The 22,303-nt window shown below is 35.8% G+C and overlaps 1 protein-coding gene across 1 annotated transcript in view; it reads right to left on the reverse strand.

The window, feature by feature from the left end:
- Positions 1 to 22,303, reverse strand: part of CWC27 (CWC27 spliceosome associated cyclophilin) — a 101,422-nt gene that overhangs the window by 73,845 nt on the left and 5,274 nt on the right. Inside the window, exons 7-10 of the mRNA XM_010395323.4 lie at positions 21,462 to 21,531; positions 18,914 to 18,993; positions 16,747 to 16,780; positions 12,744 to 12,919 (exon numbers count right to left, since the gene is read on the reverse strand). Of these exons, the coding sequence (XP_010393625.3) occupies positions 12,744 to 12,919; positions 16,747 to 16,780; positions 18,914 to 18,993; positions 21,462 to 21,531 (360 nt within the window). The remainder of the gene's footprint in view (positions 1 to 12,743; positions 12,920 to 16,746; positions 16,781 to 18,913; positions 18,994 to 21,461; positions 21,532 to 22,303) is intronic.

Raw genomic sequence — 22,303 nt, forward strand, 5'->3', positions numbered from 1 at the left:
CATGCTCTACAAAAACTAGCAATACCCAGTCCAGTTATTAGTAAAGGTATCTTGGGTTTAAGACCATAGTAATCTCCAACAGAATAAGGAGAAACTACATGAATTCACCAAAGAGTTTTCTGTTGGGTGTTCATTCATAGACACACATATTTACAACTTTTAACATACTAAAAGACAAAAACCCCCACACTACTTTCTAATAAAAATATTATTTAAAAAGATGCTATAAACATATGCTACTTGGTTTGATACTTTGATTTTACCACTATCTTTAATTTTATACTCAAGGTCCAAGAAAATACAAAGAATAAACACCTGTACAGAACAAAGGGTGAAACAGGTTATTCCTAATTTGCTGCCAAAGGCCCAAAGCAAAAAACAGTACCAAACAGGAAAAAAAAGTCTTAACTTGGCCTCAGATGTTATTTTTACATAGAAAACTATTTGTTAAACGACCATTGTCCATTTATTTATGACAACAGATGCAGCTGAAGTTATACAGACATTCATCTTCGAGCATATACAGAAACCCCCTACATTATTATTATGTTAGGGATTAAAACCTAAAAAAAAAAAGGAAAAGTACTTACAATGTAGAGAGGGGAAAAAAAAGATTTGATAGCTCTTTCTGTTCATATATCAGAGAAAGCAAGATATGATATCTGAGGATGACATATTTTTCTGTCTTCTTGAATTATCCCAAAACAGAAAGAAAAGCAACTAAAAATAAGTGTCAGAGAAAAAAAAAAAAAGGCAACATGGTCATGCAATTTGCTTCCAAGTGTCTTTTAAAGGACGCTTATAGAGATTTTTGGAACACTGGTTGTGAATAAAATGGGAGGAAAAATCTAGAGACCCAGGGGATGAAAGAAGAAGGGGAAACAGTAGTGGTGTATCACTCTTTACAATGAGAAAAGATAACTCAGATAATTATATGCCTGAGATTGATAAAGTGCTCTTGAGCAAAAATAACAGAGAACTGTAACATAGAGCCATGAAAAAAATATTTCTACTACTTGAGGACATAGACTAACAAACTATCTTGTGTGAAGGAAGAAAAATACAGCATACTGTCTGATGAAGCTGACACATAACAAAAGCTGGGGAAAATGCCACAAAACAAGGTTAATGCTCAATGTACTCGATGCATCAAAGTCCAAGAGAGATTTGGTACAATTTTCAAATGAAGATATGCTAACAGAAGGCTAGCAGATGAGAGAAAAAGAGTCCAAGGAAAGCCAAAAGGCAGCCTGAAAAGCAGCAGCATTTTTATTTACTTAATAAGAAAAGCACTTACCAAAGAAAAGTTTTGTGGGGTATATTCTCTAAATTAAAATGGAATTTTTTTCCACCATAGAAATGTAAGACAGAGACAAACTGTAAGAATGAGATAAAAGAATTTAAGAGTCTTGTGTGCTTTATTAGGTAAAACACTGGATGCAATTATCCGAACATCCTTTTCTGCCTTATCCTCTCAAAGTTCAGGCTTTTTGGATGTTTTCCACTTTCATTAGATAAACAGCTTCTTCTCATTAGAAAAAGATATACCCTTATAAGGATTCAAGTTGGGTTGCCTTTATTTATGTTGACACAGATTTTATTCAACCCCTCCAACCTTACCCATTCTGTGAGTCAGCTAACAAAGTTGTCTGATTTATTTTGTTTCACTATTATCAAATGATCAACTACTATTAACTACTAATTATCAGAAATGTAACACAACAACTTTTTAGACAATAATTGAATTCCCTTCTTTTTATTTACAAATGATTACTCATTATAAAGATTCCACAACCAGAATCTGATAACCAACATCACTTGTTCTACACTGTATTAGAAATACTTATTACCTATTTGGCTCTCTAGGAAGGCATGTAAAAATAATAAAAATATTGAATTGTAAAATGGACTGACTGTCTAGAGTTAAACAGCAGGTGTGATGTTTAAAGAAAATGTTTGAACATACTGCAGTCATCTTTCACTACAGTACCACTTCAAGATATACCACTCATATTTACAGAAAATACATTCTGTAATACAAAGAAAACCCTCAAAAAATTTCTTCCCATGCTACTCTACTCTGTTGAAACAAAGAAAGGAAATGGAGCATGAACATCTAGCAATTAAAAAGTACATGGCTATACCACTACTAAATCCATCTTGTTATGTTACAAGGAAAAAAAAAATCACACGTGCAGCTAAACAACTGAGAACACTCCAACTCTCTGAAATGGTATCTTACCCACTATATAGTGCTAACAATTCACTGTATAATAAGGATTACACGTTCTCACCTTCCATCACACTAACTGCATTTTCATGGGTCATATACGCATCCTTTTTTACAGGTGACTAGACAAATGCACACACAAACTTCACTTAAAAATACACTGAGTCTTGCCAAGTAGCAGCAGGATGAAATATACCACAGTAACAATCCCGTCTTTGTCCCAGCCTAACGCTATACCTATTAACACACTTTGATGCTCAGCCAAGAAAAATCTCAGTGCAGGGATTCTGGGTTTTGTGCCCAAACAATCTGGGCTTGTGTTTAATATAATATAGTCTGCTTTTAAGTTACTGCCAATCATTAACTCTACAAAGAGTATGTCTGGGATTATTTTTTCTTTACAATGAATGTTATTAAGGTAAAGAAGGCAGAAAAATTAACATTATTTTGAAAAGAATAAGTGGATCATGCAATCCTTAGCACTAAGAAAACAGTCTTATTCAGAAAATAAATGTATTTCTAAAACCAATTCCGAATCTTTGTTTCTTGTATGTCAGTAATATGTGTCTGAAACACTGAGTTTCTTGAACAAAATACAAAAATGCAAATTAAAAGAAACACACACTAGTTTCTTAAACTTACAGGTAAGTTAAGAATTCATTTTCACCAAAGGAAAAGAAGGTAATAGTTTTCAGTTTCTTAAACAATTACACAGAGAATATCATCAGTCAAAAAATAATTTAGGAATATATTAAAGAAAAATGGCTAAAATATGAAACATTACACTTAGCTAAACCAAATATTACTATCCTTACAGAAAAATAGACTGAAATGAGTGATCCCTCATGCACTGAGGAAAAGAAGTATGTAAAACAAAAAGAAAGTATCAATTACGTGTTAGCAGAGAAGATGAGAAAAAAACTAATAACAAAATGACTTGATGAAACATATAAAAATTAAAACGAGTAAATATCATTCAAAGTTCTAGTCCCAGCAAGAGGCTGCTTCCATTTCACTGTAAGACTGATATCTTTTATACAGTATGCTGTGGACAGAAGGTCATGCCCACCTTCTACAGCACTAAAACTTGCTTAGAAGTCTCTTGTCTGTGACAGCTTACTTCTGGCTCTAATTTTGTAGCTGACTTTTTTTTATTTGATTTACTGAGGTTGCATAAGCAATCTATTTTATAGAGAACTCCACAAGCAACTGTAACACTCTAGTTGTGTAAAAACTGGCAAGAAAAGGAGGCCAAGTAGACAGGAACAGAAGATGACAATCCCTTGAGACAGTCTTCAAAAAAAAGTTACTCAATTCCAAGTGTAAGGATTTTTTCTGTCATTTCAGACAAAATATTCCTTTCTCTCCTCTTTTCTCATACCATAAGATGATCAACAAATTCCAGTCCTAAAAAACTTCATTGGTTCTCAGGCTTATTTATGAATTTTTGTTGACATTAATAGTTTCACTGGAATTATTGAGTCATGCAAACATTTGCAGAAGTAATCAATTTCCATATGACTGCGGATAAATGGCAATTTACAAATTAGCAATTTCGTTTCAAATCCTTATTGAATTTATATGCTATGACAAGTCACTCAAAAGCATACAAAATACACATGAATTAATGCAGAAACCTATCAAAATAAATATCTGTCATGTAGGGAAGTATGACTGTAAGAATATATTACCTGTGGGTGACTGTGTATGATATAACTACAAAATTATGGTATCAATACTGAACTGAAATACTCTGAAAACATTTCTTCTTTCAGACACTTGAAGTGCATAGAACAAAATCTCTTCCTTTTTTCTCTTTACATCTCTAGTGATTAGTGCGTGCGTGCGATTCTCTAGTTTAACATTAGCCGTAGTCAAGATCAAGCAAGGCACCGTAAAAGTACCTAACATTATTTTTCTGGGGATCTAGTGTATAAAGACATCTTCACAGAAGCCAAAGAACCCCCAAACAAAAACAAACAAAAAGTTCAAATTACAAATTACAAATATGTGAAAGTTTAAATATTTATATTTTTTGAAAAGCAGACGCTTAGAACAGCTACTACATTAATCACACACGCACTCAACCAAACTGCGTTTTAAAAGAATACATAAAAATAAGTTCCTTTTTCAGGTTACTTCCATTCCCACTGTTTGTGATACCTAGACAATGAATTCCCACGTGTTAGTGTCTATGCTTCTTCTTAACATCACAGGAGAGGAAAAAAAGTTTTCAGGTAGCTTCAGCTCATGCAAATCTGCGTATCATAGCTGTGGCAATAAAACACAAGGCATTTCTCTCAGATAAAACAATTTTAAATGTATTTAGAATTCAGGAGAGTTCCATCTGCAAGCCACTGGAGGCACGTGTCATTTTGTCTACTTTATTTCTGACATAAACTCCAAAATTCTTCAAAGGCAGTGCCCCACTTGCACTCTGAGTACAAGCCAAATTTGGCGTATGTGAGCAAGGACTGTATGTCAGAGCACCTGTAACTACAGTATAAAATCTGGAAAATGTGTTGATCTTGACAACTGGCAGATGTTTTCTGTATTCTTATGCTGTAAAGTCAATTAATAAATAATGGAATAACTTCACTACTTTCTCACAGGTAATAATCCAAACTTTACCTCTTTACTGGGGCTGAGTCCTATCCAGATTTCCATAAAATGCTTTTCTAGTGAAAGAGCACTGTCCTGATATACACCAAAAATACTGAAGTAGGTACTACCTGCATAATACAGAAATTTTATCTCCTACAACCTTGTCAGGTCTTCACAGCCAAGTTCACATGCTTGAATTAAGACCTTCTCAAGAACTTACATGATGAACAAGAAAAATTGTCTAATTCAGCTGGTGTTCTTGATGTACTGTATCTAAGGCAAACGACTAACCTAATGAAATTCTGCTTGGAAACACTTCAGTCAAGATACATAAAACCAGAAAGACTAAAGTAGTGCCATACTGTTCTGTATATGTATCAGCATATTTCACATGCCTAGTTCTTTTCCAAGGAGCTTTTCAAACGACAATTCAAATCAAGAGTGAAAGAACAGAAATAGAAATCTATGAACTACTGAAGAACAACAAGCAGATCACTTGAAACAGTCCTAAGAGTGTTTAGCGTAATAAAGGCCACTAAAAGTTAGGATTTAAGAGAAACATTTCAATACCCTGAATTGAAACAGGATGAGTAGCAAAGATTTGCTTACTTCCTTTCTTGAAATTCAGCACTGTATGAGTTTTTGCACTTTTACAGAAATATCGGTTAGAATTTTATTCAGTATTATTTAAAATTATTTCAATATGTGATTAAATAGCTACTTTTGCATAAAGTTGAAATTTATCAATTTAACATATCAATTGTTTAAAATTACTTAAAGCTTTGGACAATTATTTTACTGTCAAAATGGCCTGCTTCAAGTTAAGTTAAAATTAAACAACACAAGCTGTTTTGCTGGTTTATTACTAAGGATGTCTCCTAGTTTTAAAAGAAAACCCATACAAAGGAAGCATAATAAACGCAGAGTGAACAAGTCTTTTTTGACATACAGAATTAATGATTTTTGATAAAATAAAAGCATTTACAATTTCCCCATGAAATACAAGCATTAGCTTTAACACTTTAGAGATACAGAACCAGGGAATGGTTTGGGTTGGAAGGAGATTCAAGAGGCAGAATCTTAGAATGGTTTGGGTTGGAAGGGAAGGTTAAAAGTTATTGCGTCCAAGTCCCTACAGTGTGCAGGGACATCTTCAACCAGATCAAGTTGCTCAGAGCTCTGTCCTGCCAGACCTTGAACAAACTGCATGGGTGCAGCATCCACCACCTCTCTGAGCAATCAGTTCAGCGTTTTACCATCCTCATTATAAAAAACATCTCTGTTATAGGTAATCTGAATCAACCCTTTTTTTGGTTAAAACCATTGCCTCTTATTCTTAGAGCAACAGACCCTGCTAAAAAGTTTATCCCTATCTTTCACACAGGTTTTACCTCCCTCGCCCAGCTAGCCATTCTTCTCTCGATGCAGCCCAGCTGGTTTTCTGGGCTTCAAATGCACGTTTCCAGCTCATGTCAAGCTTCTTGTCAACCAACACCCCCAAGTTTTCTCCCCAGGGCTGCTCTCAATCCATTTTATGCTCAGCCTGTATTTGTGCTTAGGATTGCTCTGACCCAGGTGCAGCACCTTGCACTTGGCATTGCTGAAATTTAGAGTACGAGTTTCATTTTGAGAAAAAATTGAAAGAGGGGAGATTTAGGTTTCAGAGTAGCATATAGATTCTGATACAATGCTGTTGAAGAGTTTCTTAGCAGAACTCTGTATATGCTCGACTGGTTGCTAACTTGGCTAATTTTAGAGTCAACCCAAAAAACTTGAAAACTTGCTTCCCAGTACGTACATGTAAGGAACTCTTAAAAAAAAATATAGTGACACAAAACAGGCCAAAAAAGCATGTTCAAGAATTAGGTTACAAAGTTATTGCTTAAAATAGTTGTCAGTGGCACATTAACCACTGAGTAGAAATATACCTACACGCTGCAGGGAACTCAGTACTAAATCCATTAGTAATGAATTGCACGAACTGTCACAGTAGAAAGCTCTCATACCAGAACTGCTAGGCAACCTGGGCTTCCTGAACAAAACAAAATCTGAAGACATCTAATTGCCAAAATCTAGGATCTAAAAGACAGAGAAAATGAGAAACTGTTTCTCATAGATTTATAATTGAAAAAAAAAATTGGAATGCCCTAGCAATATAAGTGATAACAGTTGAACACCTGTAAGAAGGGCTGACAGGGTCAACCCGTGGTTCAAAGTGTGAATGAACAGGGAGGTGGAAGTAAGAAAAAAAAAAAATTGCTGCTCTCTGTATACAGCATTATTAAGGCTAATAAGAGATTAATGATGGAAGAGCTTTAAAGAATGTTGAAAATTTGGAGAAGGAAAACAACCCAAACCATAAAGTAATTTGAGGATGCTAAAAAATTTACTGTGAAAGCCTGAAAGAATACAATTTGTACCGCTTATTGAAAGGACTCGATTAGAATTTAAGCAGTTGAACTAAGAGAAAATAGAGCATGCTGTAGTGAACTTCAGAAAAAGGCACAGCAAAAAATAATTCGGTGGCTACAAGCTGAATCCAGACAAGTTAAAATCTAAAGCTGGAAGAGGTACTGTTAGGAATAATGTATCTTAAGTACTGGAATAGAATACACTCACTGACTAAATATGGACCAAACTACACTCTTTTGATATCTACAAAAATTATGTTTGAATGCCTTTCCTGTTCAGATGTAGCCAAACACTGAATTCAACACAAGGGTAAATGGCAGTAAACTATGGCATGAGATATACAGGTTATCTAATCATCTCCTTTGACTTAAAACACAATTATGAGAATATCTGAATTTGCTGTATGAAAACAGCAGCAGTTCTCTAGGTACAGGGAAGTACAAAGTCAGAAAAACTGCTTCTATTTAGAACCTCAAAAGCCAGTTTTATTAACATACAATGTGTATTTTCTGGTGCTAAACTGAAAAACCAGGAGACAAACTCTTTTGTTGAACAAAGCCTGATAGTAAGTTATACTTAGTTTAAAAAAATGCTAGTAGGATTAGAAGTATAGTTAATAAATTTAGAATAGGAATTTTGTGAACAAATATATCTGTTTGTTTAGAAACAGATAAAACTTAATATACCAAAGTAAGTAGCTCTAAAATATGGTATTGACATCACACTGAAACTGACAACATTAACAATTAAGTAGCTTGCTGAACATGAGATGCTAGATCAAGTTTAAATAAGTAGAAGCATATAAATTTACATTTTAATACTCTTCATTATAATGCCCGCCTTATAAGCACAAGGTAACAAGTGCAAAATAAATGCATTTAAAACAACATATTCTAACATAAATTATTAATTTATAAATACAAAATATCCAACTCATCGTTTATAACAACTGCAGATTTATAAAGACAGAAAAGTTTTGATTAAAAAGTATTTTAAAAAAGACTTCCATGTGATCACATAAAATTACCTTTGGCTTTTCCACACCACAGTACTATAAGAGCACTTTAGAAAAGCAAACTTGTGTGCTCAGTTTGGCAATGTTTATTCAAGTAGATGGTAAGAAAATGTTGAGGTGTCTTGACCATATTCAATTTTTACTACCTGATCTGAATTGGACTTAGCATGAACTTGAAACCCTGCCTAGCATTATTAACTATTTTTATTACACTTGTGCCTCACTGACAAAAGGACCGTGGGGATGGAAGTTATTTGTCCAAGTTATTTTGTATTGTCTTTCAGCAAAAAACTAAGTCTGAGGAATTACACCTTGAAAACTGTTATAGGTTTCTGCTTGGAGGATGAAGGAAGAATATATATGCACAGAAAATATGTAAAGCTTCACATATGATTTATTTCACCCATGACAAGCAAATGGGTATAAGAAAAAACAGGAATGCAAAGGAGGCAATACAGCTACTATTAATTACAAGTAGTTAATAGTTTCTACTACTACTACAACTACTACTACTATTCATCCCCTTATGATAGTAATAGCTTATAAACCAAATGTGGTTACTTAGTTCAACTGCTAATTATAGCATTATTAAGAGAAAAATATACAAGAGGAGACACCAAATTAAATTCAAGTGATGTTAGTTACTGAAAAAGTCAGCTTCTCTTCCTCAAGAGCTTAGCTATTTTAAGCATTTCTTTCATATTGCTATTTAATACCACATCCATTACAAGGATGCAACTGAACTTGTTGACTGTACAGTGAAAAACTGTAAAGTCTACTGTATTTTACTCCACACTACATGCTGTGCAAAAAAGAAGCACTGAAAATTTTTAAAGCTGATAATGAGAAATGTGTAGCATCTGAGCTCCACCTACAGGATGAAAAGGAATGTATAAGAAATACTTTTAATTACCAGACTAGAAGAAGATTATTTACTCTGAAGCCTTCAGATGGTCATCTCGAGCCACTGCCATTTTAAAAACTCAATGCGATGCTGAGAAATTTTATTACTTACGCAATGATGGCAAACACTTCTTCTATCTCTATATATTCCTCATGTAAACAGCTGTTCTACAGTGACAATCTAGGTTTAAGCTTTCTAATACAAAACCCCAGACCTGTGGAATTTCTCTAACAACTTGCCTGAATGACTGGGAAACTCTTTTTCCCAAGTTATCTTACCCAATACAAAGTTTTAAAGTGTATGAAACTATTTTTAAAACATACATAAGAGGTTAAAATGCATACTGAAATGACTAAAATTAACTTCGCCATTTGAGCACTTCAAGTATGGTTGCATTTAGAAGTGGTATTGGATCCCAGTACCGTGAATTTGAGAAGGTGTCTATTGTTTCCATACTGTTTCTCTAAAATAGATGTGCAACCTTCAGACCTCACAGATGCACGGATTAAAAGAAACGAATACAGTTTTGCAGAAAATGTCATGCATGTTAAAGACAGTACTCTGAAACAAATACTCTTAGAAGTTCATTTATTCTACTAGCACATTTAAGTATCTGATGAGTTGAAATTTTGATAGATATCCGAAGTTTCTTCACCCTCTGATATGTCAATAGACATTACCCTCAAGCTATGGATAGCCCATCCAACTTTTTCTTTGATGTTTACACCTCCCACATCTCTGCCTCTGGCCAACATAGGCTTTGACTACAGTGGGTGGTGAACACCCACGAGTATATTATCAAACATCTCCAGTACACTTAGAAAATAGTCACTATTTCAGACAATGAAACTTGATATTGTTGATCTTACTTTATCTAAAGAGACCTCGAATGTAAAAACACATTATTTATAACAAACAATATCATGCCTTTGATTTTCACGCCAGAGGACGGCAGACAATTATTTGGAAAACAGTAAGTCTAGAAATTTATGTTACTTGAGATACTAAGCAGTATCTCCCAAGGCTATGGCTCCCAACTGCTAAAAATGCATCCAGTAAAACCCTCTTCTGAGTTAAAATAACCCATCTGGCTATAATACTATTACAACTACCACCCTGAAAGAGTACAATAACCACAAACAGAGCACACTGACTGACCACATGTAGAGCCAGCAGCTTACAGACTGACTATACAAATGTCTCTGACAATGAGCTAAAACATGATGCAAGCTTGGGCATTAAGTATCTCATTCCTAGGAGTACCCTCTAGCTTTGTGTTCTCTTCATGCTACAAACTTGTTATTACACCTTAGGCAATTTTGTTTCCAGCAGTCATTCTTATAAAACTCCAGCGACAATTATAACAGATTGGTGGACAGGTAGTTGGACACATAGGGAGGTAGTAAATATGCACAGATTCCAAAGCCTTTTCCTGTTCTAAAGATGTTATTTGACTGCCATATACTTCAAGGTTCTTTTTCAGAGAGAGCTTTTCTTGGAGACTTTTCAAATTTCTGAATCCTTGCCTCCACTACCAGATATGGCTATGAAATGCTAAACTGTACTTGTTCAGTCTCTCTCCACAACCAGGAACTCTGAGACTCTGAGAAGTTTAAACTTGTGTCAATCTAAACCACAGGACTAGTAACCAAATTTTGGGATTGAAATTATCCATCATACTCATTGATCTCAGTAGACTTCCTGTGGACCACATGTCTACAACAGAGATAGTACTGCCACCAATTCCCAAAGCAACACACAGCACAACTTCAAAGACAACAGAAAGAAAAGTCAGGGGATCTGTTTTACAAGATGTCTTGTACATGTTCCTTTAAAAAATACCTAGTTATATCTAACATAGCCATAAAATCATGATATTGTATTTCATGTACTGCAATTTACGTGCTCTTACAGAGAGAAAGGAACACTGAAAAACAGAAAACCAGTGCTCAAGAACTTGAGTTTCATGCTGGTTTCAGCCGGGGTGGAGTTAATTTTCTTTGCTGTACCTAGCATGGGGGCTGTATTTTGGACTTGTGTTGAACACAGAGTTGGTAACACAGAGATGCTTTTGTTATTGCTTAGCAGGGCTTACATAGAGCCAAGGCCTTTTCTGCTTTTTGTACTGCCACAAAGGTAGGAGAAATGGAGTGCCTGGGATGCTGGGAGGAGACACAGCCAGGACAGGTGACCCCAGTTGACAAAAGAGGTATTTCAGCCCATGTGGCATCATGTTCAGTATATACAGTGGGGGGAAGAAGGCAGAAAAGGGGGGATGTTTGGAGTGATGGTGTTTGTCTTCCCAAGTCACTATTACATGTGATAGGGCCCTGCTCTCCTGGAGATGGCTGAACACCTGCCTGCCCATGGGAAGCAGTGAATTCATTCCTTGTGGTTTTTTGCCTGCATGTGCAGTTTTTGCTTTCCCTATTAAACTGTCTTTACCTCACCTGAGTTCTCTATCTTTTATCCTTCTGATTCTCTCCCTTATCCTGCTGGTGGGGCAGTGAGCAAGTGGCTGCATGGGGCTTGGTGGCTGGCAGGGCTTAAACCACAACACATGACTCCACAAAGAGATGCGATTTATGTATGGTTCCAAAAGAAATGGAGTAACATCAGTTTACAGATCTAACCACACAGCTCTTGTTGACTACATAAAATCTGACGAATCAGGGAAGTTAGTTACCTAGCCTCTAACTAGAATTAAATCACATGACAGGATAAACTAATGCCCATTTAAATTATAGATTTTGTTTAGAGTTTCCTTATTTTTGTTATTGTGCTGGGCCTTTGATGTCAAATGCTCTTCTTATGTATCTCTGGCTATTAAGTGGCTCCTCTCTTCGGCAAACATAAAATTATGAGGAACTTTAGAAGTAACATCTCCCAAGCCTGAGAAAGAACTGACTGGAACCAATTCAGATTTGCTCAAACTGCATAGGCTTCTGTACTGTACCTGGTGTGATTCTTAGACTCAAATCAATAATGAAGATGACGTACAAAAGACACTGAATTTCCCTCTCAAATTCCATGAATATTTTAGTTTCTAGAGCTCTTCAAACCTATTAAAATGGTTAATACAAATTGCTTTCTTAGCAATGTTGTCACTGGGCAGCAGGTACACTACAAGAATGAGTACTGTGTTAAACCAGGCTTCACTGATGATGACTCTCCTTTCTGTGAGTCTCAATGGTGGACGATTACAGATAAAGAAGCTGCAAAACTCAGTCTTACAACTGAGTAGAAAGACAAAATAAAGAGTGACAAATACATATAAAGACACTTAATTTCTAACTCACAGGGAAAAATAAAACTCCCATACAAGGTAACAGTAAGTGCCGAGTGCAACAAAACGCAAGTTAACTGTTTGTTATAAACTGCCAAACAAAACTAAGAAATGACAAAGAATGAAAGCAATAGGCAATCTCACGTTCCACAGTTGGAGGTGGGGAGGGGTGAGTATTTTTAATGTAACACTCACCTATCAACGCTGTAACTGCAAAACTGGAATTGAGCAGAAAATCTTAAAACTGTAAACAATCTAAAGAAAAAACCCAACCAAATAAAACAATCCTTACCTGCGACTAGTTGTTTTCCTTTCTGATTTAGTTTCTTCCTCTTGAAGTTGCTGTTTAGCATTTTCACTTGTATCAATTTTCAATTTCTTGGCAATGCGTTCCTTTATTTGAGATCTGTCATTACTAGCCGCTTCATCTTCTACACTATCAGCATCTTCATCATGTTCTTCTTCGTACTTTATTGATACAAAATGATAAAACTCCTTAAGATATTTTTAGTACAGAATGACGAATACAGAAATCTTTTTCTTATAAATACGATCTCTTTCAAGAAAAAAGATGAATACTTCATTTCAAAGCAAACATTTCAAACAAATACATCCTTATTTGCTTCAGAGGGAACAAAAGAATACAAATATGATTAATTTCTTTTTCATACACAAGTTACTTCTTTCCTGCAGAGTTAAAAAAATTAAAACCATCTATTCTAGACCACTAACTCTTACAGGTCTACAGAAGACATCATAGCAGTGTAATATTACTCGTATCATTGTTCATGAATCCAAAATTTGATCAAGACAATATACTAAACTTTTCCTTCATTTTCCACTGAAAGGAAAACTTAAGAACTTTCTACCACATGGCTATATATACTACAGTCATGATGGGATGGAAGAGGTAAGTCCATCAGCCCGTTAGGGAACTTACAGATACTAAATTGATCATAGCAGGCTGTGAAAACCTGTGGAATCAATCATCCCAGCTTGCTACAGAGGTCCAAGGAGAGGCCTCAGGCCTCCATGACTAGCAGAGGTTGGCAAAAGGTGATAAACCACCTTGGATCAAAGACATTTGAAGGGAGAAATAATTGGAGAATGAAGAAGTGGCCTGACTAGACCAAGGGATCTAAGTTTGACTACTTCCTTCCTTGAAGAAGGAAGTCTGTAAGAATCGTAATTAAAGAATGCCAGCTCGAAGATGACATGGTACATCTTTTTACATTTATTTGGTGTGATGCTAATCAGCAAAAGGAAAGAGTAAAATACCACATGATTCTAATTTTATCCAAAGTAAGAAAAGACACTTAGTAATCTGGAGGACTCTACTGTATGCAGGAGACCGTCAGAATGTAAGCAGTTGGGAAGGAAGAACATCTACATGTCCTGGGTGTGGTGGACAGGTAGGAGGAGGAGTAGTAGCATGAACACCATGTCCATAAACATGGAGGGGGAGAGGATCGAAAAGCAAAAGCAGCAAGAAGCAAATTGGGGAAACAGAAGACAAAAATCAAGAGCTGGATTTCAGAAGTTGTAGTGGAGTCACTGTTTGGGAATCTTTAGACTAACATGCTTAGGTTTGAGATTTAGGCAAGACAAGACCACTCAGGAATAAAAAAGAAATCTCTGGATATTCAGCACAGTAAAATAGCTGAATATTTTGCCGATGAAAAGACTGAAAAGTTGTTGGGGGGGTTTTGTCTGTTCTTTTTTAATAGGGGAAGAGAAAAGTGGAACAGGATCAGCATTTCCCTCAATTTCCCAGAAAGCTATTGTTTGACACAGGAGATAATGACACTTTCTCATGGATTTGCTTACGTGCTAAGTTTTCAGAGAGATGGGTGACTGCAGACCTCGACAGCAGGGGGAGGTCCAAACAAGAAAGTGACAGGACTGTGTTCAAAATGTTTAACAGTCAAGGATAAAGACAGACTGCTGGTGGTGATTCGGCTAGGACTTAGGTAAGAGTATTTCACTGAAACACATGGAGTTGGACAGAAGAAATTCTGAGACAAAAATGGACAGCTCTAGACAACTTGCAATTGCTAAGTAGTAAGCTAGTTAAAAACTACAGAAATCTGAGTAACAGGAGGGGGGTTAAAATGGGAGGGACAAAATGGTTCAACTTGTCCCACTTGGCTAAATTGCCTACTTCCCAAACTGTCCATTACCCTCAGTTTGCACAGTATTTCACCATTTTTCTTCTGGAAAAAAAACAGGGAAAATAGGATATAACCTTCCTCCTCAACCACTTTCCCTCCTGCAGCTCTACTGTTTTCTCCTGCCCAGTCTCCTCCTTCAGTCCCTCTTCTCTCTCATTAAGTCCATCTGATCTCAACTAATAGATTTAACAGTAGATTCAACAACCCAAATTGAACTGCATGGCACCTCTAAAGGCAAGTGGCTGTTCTGCTGGCTGATGGTTGTTCCCCATGAGACACAGAAATGCAAAACTGCCTGCCTGAAAGCAGTACCACTTGCTGCTGTTATTAGCTGGGTGGAGTTGCCCCATTCTTCTCTTTAACAGGGAAATAAAAATGTAATTAGACATTTTGTGACAGAATGACTAGTGGCTACTGTATATAATATGATTTTCCTATTTAATAAGATTATTGAACTGAGGGGTGGACATCTAATTTTATCTATTCATAGTACTGCATGAAACTGACTGTTCAGCAACTGACTGACAAATAGGCAGAGGAAAAGATACTGTGCAGAAAAGAGATGTCACTGGTGGGAAAACACTTCATATAATGTTTTCAATTAACAACTTGGGCACAAAAACAATATTAACAAATAGCTATCAGTTATTGCTAATACAAAGGCTCTCTCAAAGAATTAAATGTACAACTTTGAGGACTGCAATTAGAGAAACAGGATGGTATTTAATAGCATGAACAGCAAGGCCAGGTGCTTAGGGAATACTAGCAAGAGTTTCCCTTACATGCTATGGGCTTGTTAGCTGGGGGAGGTAGGGAGATCTGGAAGAATTATTTTGCTATATAACTACCAACACATTGCAGCTGTGTAAATGCAAAAGTGATCCTGTGATATTTAACTAAACTCCAAGAGAGATGATAAACTACTTGTACCACTGTACAAGACCCAGGTAACTGCCTGAAGTGCTAGATCTTAGCTAAAATCTTTCAATGAAATTAACCTAAAGACAACACTTCTCCAGGAAAAAAAAAAAAAAAGCCTTCATATTTCCAACTTTGGCTTAATTAGGTATATTAATTTAAATTTTTATTATTCAACCTAACACATCCAGGTTCTGTACTCCCTGAACCCAGTTTGCTTAAGAAAGGGCTATTTAAACATCTGAAGAATTATTAATTAAATAGCATTCTCCAAACTTTTCTAACACTAAAATGCTCCTGGCACAGCAGGAATTACAAAGGAGAAGAGTGAAAAAACCTGAATTCATACTGTGCCTTGTGAAAAAAGGAACAGGATGTAAGCAAATGCTTTTTTTTAGGCACACGAATGGCACAGACTGTGTTCTTCCTTTACTTCCAGTGTGTCAACACACAGTGTAGTTAATACCTGTGCATGACGGATAGATATAGAAAACAATATTTTCAGAATTCAGTTAGGGGAATGGGAGATTATATTCCTAGTCAAATACTACATCTTTATCTCAACAGCAATTCAAAAGGGTACCCCCATGATCTATGGCTGGAGACAGAGACATAATGCTTATCTGCACTATGTATGACAATTTTCTTGTACTTAAATTGCCTCCATGTTTAGTTGAATGCTACTGTCTGATTATTCAGACTTCATGTCTTTCAGAGGTGACAGTCTTCGTCAAACAATTTAACTGCTACAATTTAACAATTCACTGAATTTTTATTCTCCTGAAGAAATCTTTCAAACAAGAATCTGACTCACATGCAGACTTACCCTCAAATATTGCAATTATATAATTATTCATAACAAACTTGATTTAAACTATTTTTTTAGAAGCAGTTTCAGGGGTTTTATCACTCTGGTAGTTTGTCACTGGATGGTACACAACCCATATACCATACTTCTATATACCTAACCTACTGACTGAAATACAATATAAACAGTTTTTACAAAGGGTAGCAGGCAGTATGCTAATTCTACCCTGCTGTGAATAGCCAAATACTAGAGCTCGGAGAGAGCCCTCAGGCCTGTGCTGGAAATCTGACCTGAGCTAGTTCTCAGAAATCTCTAAAGTAGCATTTGTTCCCCAAAGAAAATCTATTCTGCACACAGTAAAAAAAAAAAAGACTTATTTGTAAAAAAATGATACTTACCTCACTCAAATCCTTTTCTTCATTTGCTCCTTCACTAAAAGAAGAAAAAAAAAAGTAACTACTTTGAAGTACTAGAGGAGATTCAATACAGTATTTTAAACCCACCATTTCTTAAATTAAAAAATTGCTAGCCACCTGAAATTTTTGTGAACTTACTGCTTTATATCATCCTCACATTAATCTTAAAAGTAGCAATTAATATTATTTTCTATCGTTTGACCATCATAATCTTTTCTAATTAGAAATGCTTAAAAACAAGGACTTTCATACAATGGAGAAATCCTAACCATACCTTGAAATATTCAAGAAGAACACTAGTGTGTATAGTTGAAACCACCAAAACCCAGTTGAGATATTTTTGATCTCTTTTATCAAATGATTACTAGCATTTCATTGCAACTAGTTTATATTTCGGAAGATGCATTTTACTGATAATTAAGCTTAACATCAAGATTTTAATTTCTTATACAGCTTATACAGGTTGGTGAATTAAAAAATAAATCTATTTGAATATTCTAAGGCTAACACACTCACTATTAATTATCGCAAATATAAGGACCCTTGAACCTTTTTAGCCCAGAATTTAAAAAAAGAAGTTATGTTAGAGAAAAAGCAAGGAATATTAAAGAAGTCACAAAAGTTAAGGCTTTGAAGTGTGCTCTAAGCAATCAGTAAGTAATCAAGACCATTAAAAAAACTCTAGATGTGTTGCAATCAATGACATTAATTTAATAAAGTGCAGCACCTGAGTCAGGGCAACTGCTGATTATCAATATAGACTGGGGGATGAATGGACTGAGAGCAACCCAGCAAGGAGGACCTGGGGGTGCAGGTAGATGAAAAGCTGGACATGAGTTGACAAGGTACACTTGAAGCCCAGAAAGCCAATTGTGTCCTGGGCTGCATCCAAAGCAGTGCAGCCAGCAGGGCCAGGGAGGGGATTCTGCCCCTCTGCTCTGCTCTGCTGAGACCCCACCTGCAGTGCTGCATCCAGCTCTGGGTCCCAGCACAGGAAGGACAGAAACCTGAAGGAGGGACTCCAGAGGAGAGCCATGATGAACACTTCTCCACTGAGGAAAGGGAGGATTGTTCAGCCTGGAGAAGACTCCAGGGACACCTTATTGTAGCCCTTCCATACTTAGAGTGGGTCTATAAGAAAGATGGGGACAGACATTTTAGCAGGACCTGTTGTAAAAGAACAAGGGGTAATGGTCTGAAACCAGAAGAGGGTAAATTCAGACTAGACATAAGGAAGATGTTTTTTATGATGCAGCTGGTGAGACACTGGAGCAAGTTGCCCAGAGAGGTGGTAGATGTCCCCTGGAAACATTCAAGGCCAAGTTGAATGGGGCTCTGTGTTACCTGATCTAGTTGAAGATGTCCCTGCTCATTGCAGGGGGGTTGGATGTGATAAATTTTAATGGTTCCTTCCAAACCAACTAGTCTACAATTCTAAAAGAAGCAAATTCTTGGAGTTAACGTATTTTCATGGAATTTTCTCACTTTAACACTCAACAGTGGTTAAAATCAGAATTTATAAAGTACTAAAAAGAAACAGAGAAGAAAACCAACTTTATCCAAGCATATAGATTCATGATTCACCTAATTTTTAGTGTGTTCTTTAGATATGGAAAAAAAATAGATATTTTCAATTATAAGCTGGATTGGAGGGTTGGGAAAAGCAACTAGAATTATCACGACACAGAGTATCTTCTGCATGACGAAAATTTAAGTAACTTTAAAAGTTTAGGCTAGGAGATGGTCTAAGAAAGGACTGTAGTAAAGAGAGGTATAAAAGAGACTGACTGCTCATTGTCTCTACTAGAATGAGAGCTAGAATTTATGAAGTGCCACTGGTAGCATCCAAGTTCAGGACAAAAAGGGAAGATACTACATCAAACTCTTGACAGTCCTCTGAGGTGAAAGTTGATGGAGGCTGGGACACAGATAAACATTATATTTGCCCTGCTTTTATTCTTTACTGGATGGCCAGTGGTGGTAACAGCTTGGTGGGTTAGAGAAATACTTAGTCTGATGTAGCACTGGCACTCTTGATTTTTGAAAGAGTAACAGGAGTTAACATTTCTTAAAGAAGTATTCATTATCATAATTGGGTATAACATATTGAAAGTAGATCTGTTCTAGAAATTAGAAATCACATATTAACCTTTTGACAGCAGGAACTGAGCTTAGATGTGGATCATCCTTCAGCAGATCATGACTACTTTTACTTTTTCCCTTCATGCTCTGTTAAAAGAAAAAAAAAAAAAGAAAAAAGTTATTCATTTCAGTGTTTAAGAGGCTAGATAGTGAAAAAGGATTATGGTAAGAAAAACATAATTTATTTCTTGTTTAGCTTTAGCCTATCCGGTAAGCTTAAACACTTTTAAGAGCAGAGGAACAGAGAAAGTGTTCCAGAAAGAGAAGCATCAAATTGACTCCATGGATTTATTTTTGCAATAGCAATGCACTTAGTTTTAAAAGAAAGAGAGAGAGAAAAAAAGATACTGTTTAGTCATGACAACCATTACACATCATAAAGATGGTAGGCCTAGCACATATACATTTGAGTGAATGAAGAGCTAAGAACTTGACTTTCCAATAATGACACATGAAAACTCAGAGAACCACCATCTACAAAACAATACTTCTTAATTGGAAGAACACTAATTAGATCCCTAGGGGAAAAAAGAAGAAATTAACAAACTGCAATACATCAACCTGGAATACATCATTCAGGAATCATCTACTGACACAAGGACTCAAACAAATCTAACAACATGTAAGAACTTCAGGCAGAAAGACTGCAGTTGGAAAGCATTCTACATGCTAATCTGAAAAAAAGTATACTTAAAATTTCAGAGAGGGATCAGACTGAAAATCTCTGCTACAGAAACAGTCTGTATTGTGACCTGTGTTGTGAATGTCTCCATCATCTAATGCTTTTGGGAAGAGAGTAGAGTGTGGACAAAATCTTGCTCATTTAAACGCAACTAAAATTTTTTGTTATGTAGAAAACACAGACTAACACATTCAGCAACATGAAAAGATAATTCCTTCATTAAGGAAGGGGGTGGGGTATTTGGAGTGGTGGTGGTGCAAAGTTAAAACACAAAAGGAAACAAGTACAGACAATAAGCAGTTTGGACACTGAAAGCTACAGTTTAAACTGAAGGAACTAATCAACAACTGGTGGGGGCCCTACAGCCAGAACCCTGACTACACTAATAGCCTTCACGGCCTTGAGGGGTTTCACCCAGAGCCTCTCTGCCCTTCTTAAACAAGCAAGACTTACTGCATCTAGCAACCAAAAAAAGCTCGTAAGATTCTAAGTTTGTAGGTGTCAAAGGATCTCAATAAAACTTTGACCTTCCATTTCTCTTATCAGAAACAGAGAATGAAAGTTAGTGCTGATGTTCATGTACTTCAACTTAATCAGGATTAAGATAACAGCCAGAACTACAGAGACACTGATCTAGACCTCTTATGAACAAACAATGAGGTTTCAAAAAGAAGGTTTTATTTTGTTGCAAAGAATAAACAAATTCTTAAAGAGCTGGTGTGGTTATTTATCTAGCTACAGCTAGACAAGAATTTAATCAGGACAAATAGGCAGATGAGATTTTCAGGCTGAGTTGAAAGCATGAAAACACTGAAATTAGGCTTATCATGAAAGAGGCATTCTAATTAGACAATTTTAAATTGCAAACAAGTATTTGGCATGAAAAGTAAGAAAGTCGAAGCAACTGAGTTAAACGCAGTATTACAAGCCAGATATACAGCAAGAGCAAAACGGCAGATGAACATACTAAGGTAAACAAGTAAAGTTTGTCTGAGTGGTAAGCTGAAAAAAAAGAAAGAAAAATAGTTAAAACTGCTGTTGTAATAAAACTCTACTATCATTCTGACTGATACCATCTCACTATAATATTGTCCATCATTATTCATTATTTTCCTTTTGTATTTTAACTAACTTCTGAAGACTGACAACCATTTTTTCACTTATGTGGCACAGGATGCAGGACCATATAGTCTGATCACTAACCAAAACAGCAAAGTGCTGTAGAAAGCCTACGGGTCTAGTAAAACAACTTGGTCAGCAGTAGAAATTAAATCAACAATTTATTAAAGAAATTTTTAAACTAACCTTATTTAAGTTGCAATGTCAGGGAAGTAAATGTTAGACCAAAAATTACCTCTGCAACCCTTGTTCTGTGAATGTAAACATTTCACTACAGCGCACTATTAAATTATGATAAGGGACTATTTTCTCCACAATAACCACATTTTGCACACAGATGAAAGGATATATGTAAGAAAATGGAGCTAAGCATGCACTGGAAATGCATAGATGATCTTCAGAATTCAAGTATTTTACCATGTAATCACACTCATAAGTTAAGGACTTGAGAAAGAATAAAGTACCTATCGCTTCCATGACTTTCAAACAGCAGACACAGATCTATACTGCGAAACTTCATGGAAATGTAAACATTTCATGAAGTAACTGAAGGCACCTTCAAAGTCAAGAGAGTTAAAAACCTCTGTTTTTTCAAAATGCCGTAACAGCAGAATCCTAAAAAGTAAAGCGATTTCTAGTATTATTGTTCAAAATGTAAACATAAGAACAAGACTAAGAACTTTAAAGCTTTCCACAAATATACAGAAAAGGTAATGAGGACAAAAAGAAAAATAAGGATAATTTGGTACAATACCTGACTAACTCTACTGACTTCTTCCTCTTCTTCTTCAGCTTCTTCCCCAAAGGAAAGTAGGTTGAAGTTTCTTTAGGAAAAAAAAGAAAATTTCTAGTAAAATTTTAAACATAGTCTTAGTAACATTCCACTAACTTTAAATATATTACATTCATATTGTACATGATTTTTTAAAAAAACTTTTGTCCTGCTAAATGCACCAATTCCAAACAACTACCGCATTTTGCTTTGCAGTAAGTCATAAATGTAAAGCATGTTCTATTATATTCCTGAGATAAAACAAGGATAGCAAAGCATCAGTTAAGACACTGTTTAACAAATTCTGTCTTGACTAACTTTCCCAGACTCTTGAATGCTGACAGTTCTGTTGCATTTTTTTCCTCAGAAGAGCAGCATTCAAGTAAGACACAAGATTTTCAAGATATGATGGCTCAGAAAGGTATCAAATGCGTACACATTCAAGGAATGCAATTAAAAGAAATTATGATCTGTAATTTCTTTTTCAAGAGTTAATTATTTACACTATGTTGGAATCAGTCAGCTGCAACATGTTCTATTTTTGTGCAACAGAACTGACAGCATGCACACTTTAGAGTTCTTATTACTTTTCACTGTGTGTTTATGACTATGAATTTTCATTCACAGAAACTAAAATTTCCCATGTCAAAATGCCTGCCTCTTGCTCAGTACTTCAGTGGGGGAGAAGTGGTATCTGATAAAATAAGTTCAAAAAATCCCGAAGAACTGAGCTGTGACCCAGCTACTCCTACAAGTAGGTTTTAAATGCAGTGTAATCTCAGTCAGATGACTGTTCATTGTGGCAAGTGGGAAAGATACACTAC

Source organism: Corvus cornix, chromosome Z (assembly GCF_000738735.6).
Source record: "Corvus cornix cornix isolate S_Up_H32 chromosome Z, ASM73873v5, whole genome shotgun sequence".
In the NCBI taxonomy this organism is placed as follows: Eukaryota; Metazoa; Chordata; class Aves; order Passeriformes; family Corvidae; genus Corvus; species Corvus cornix.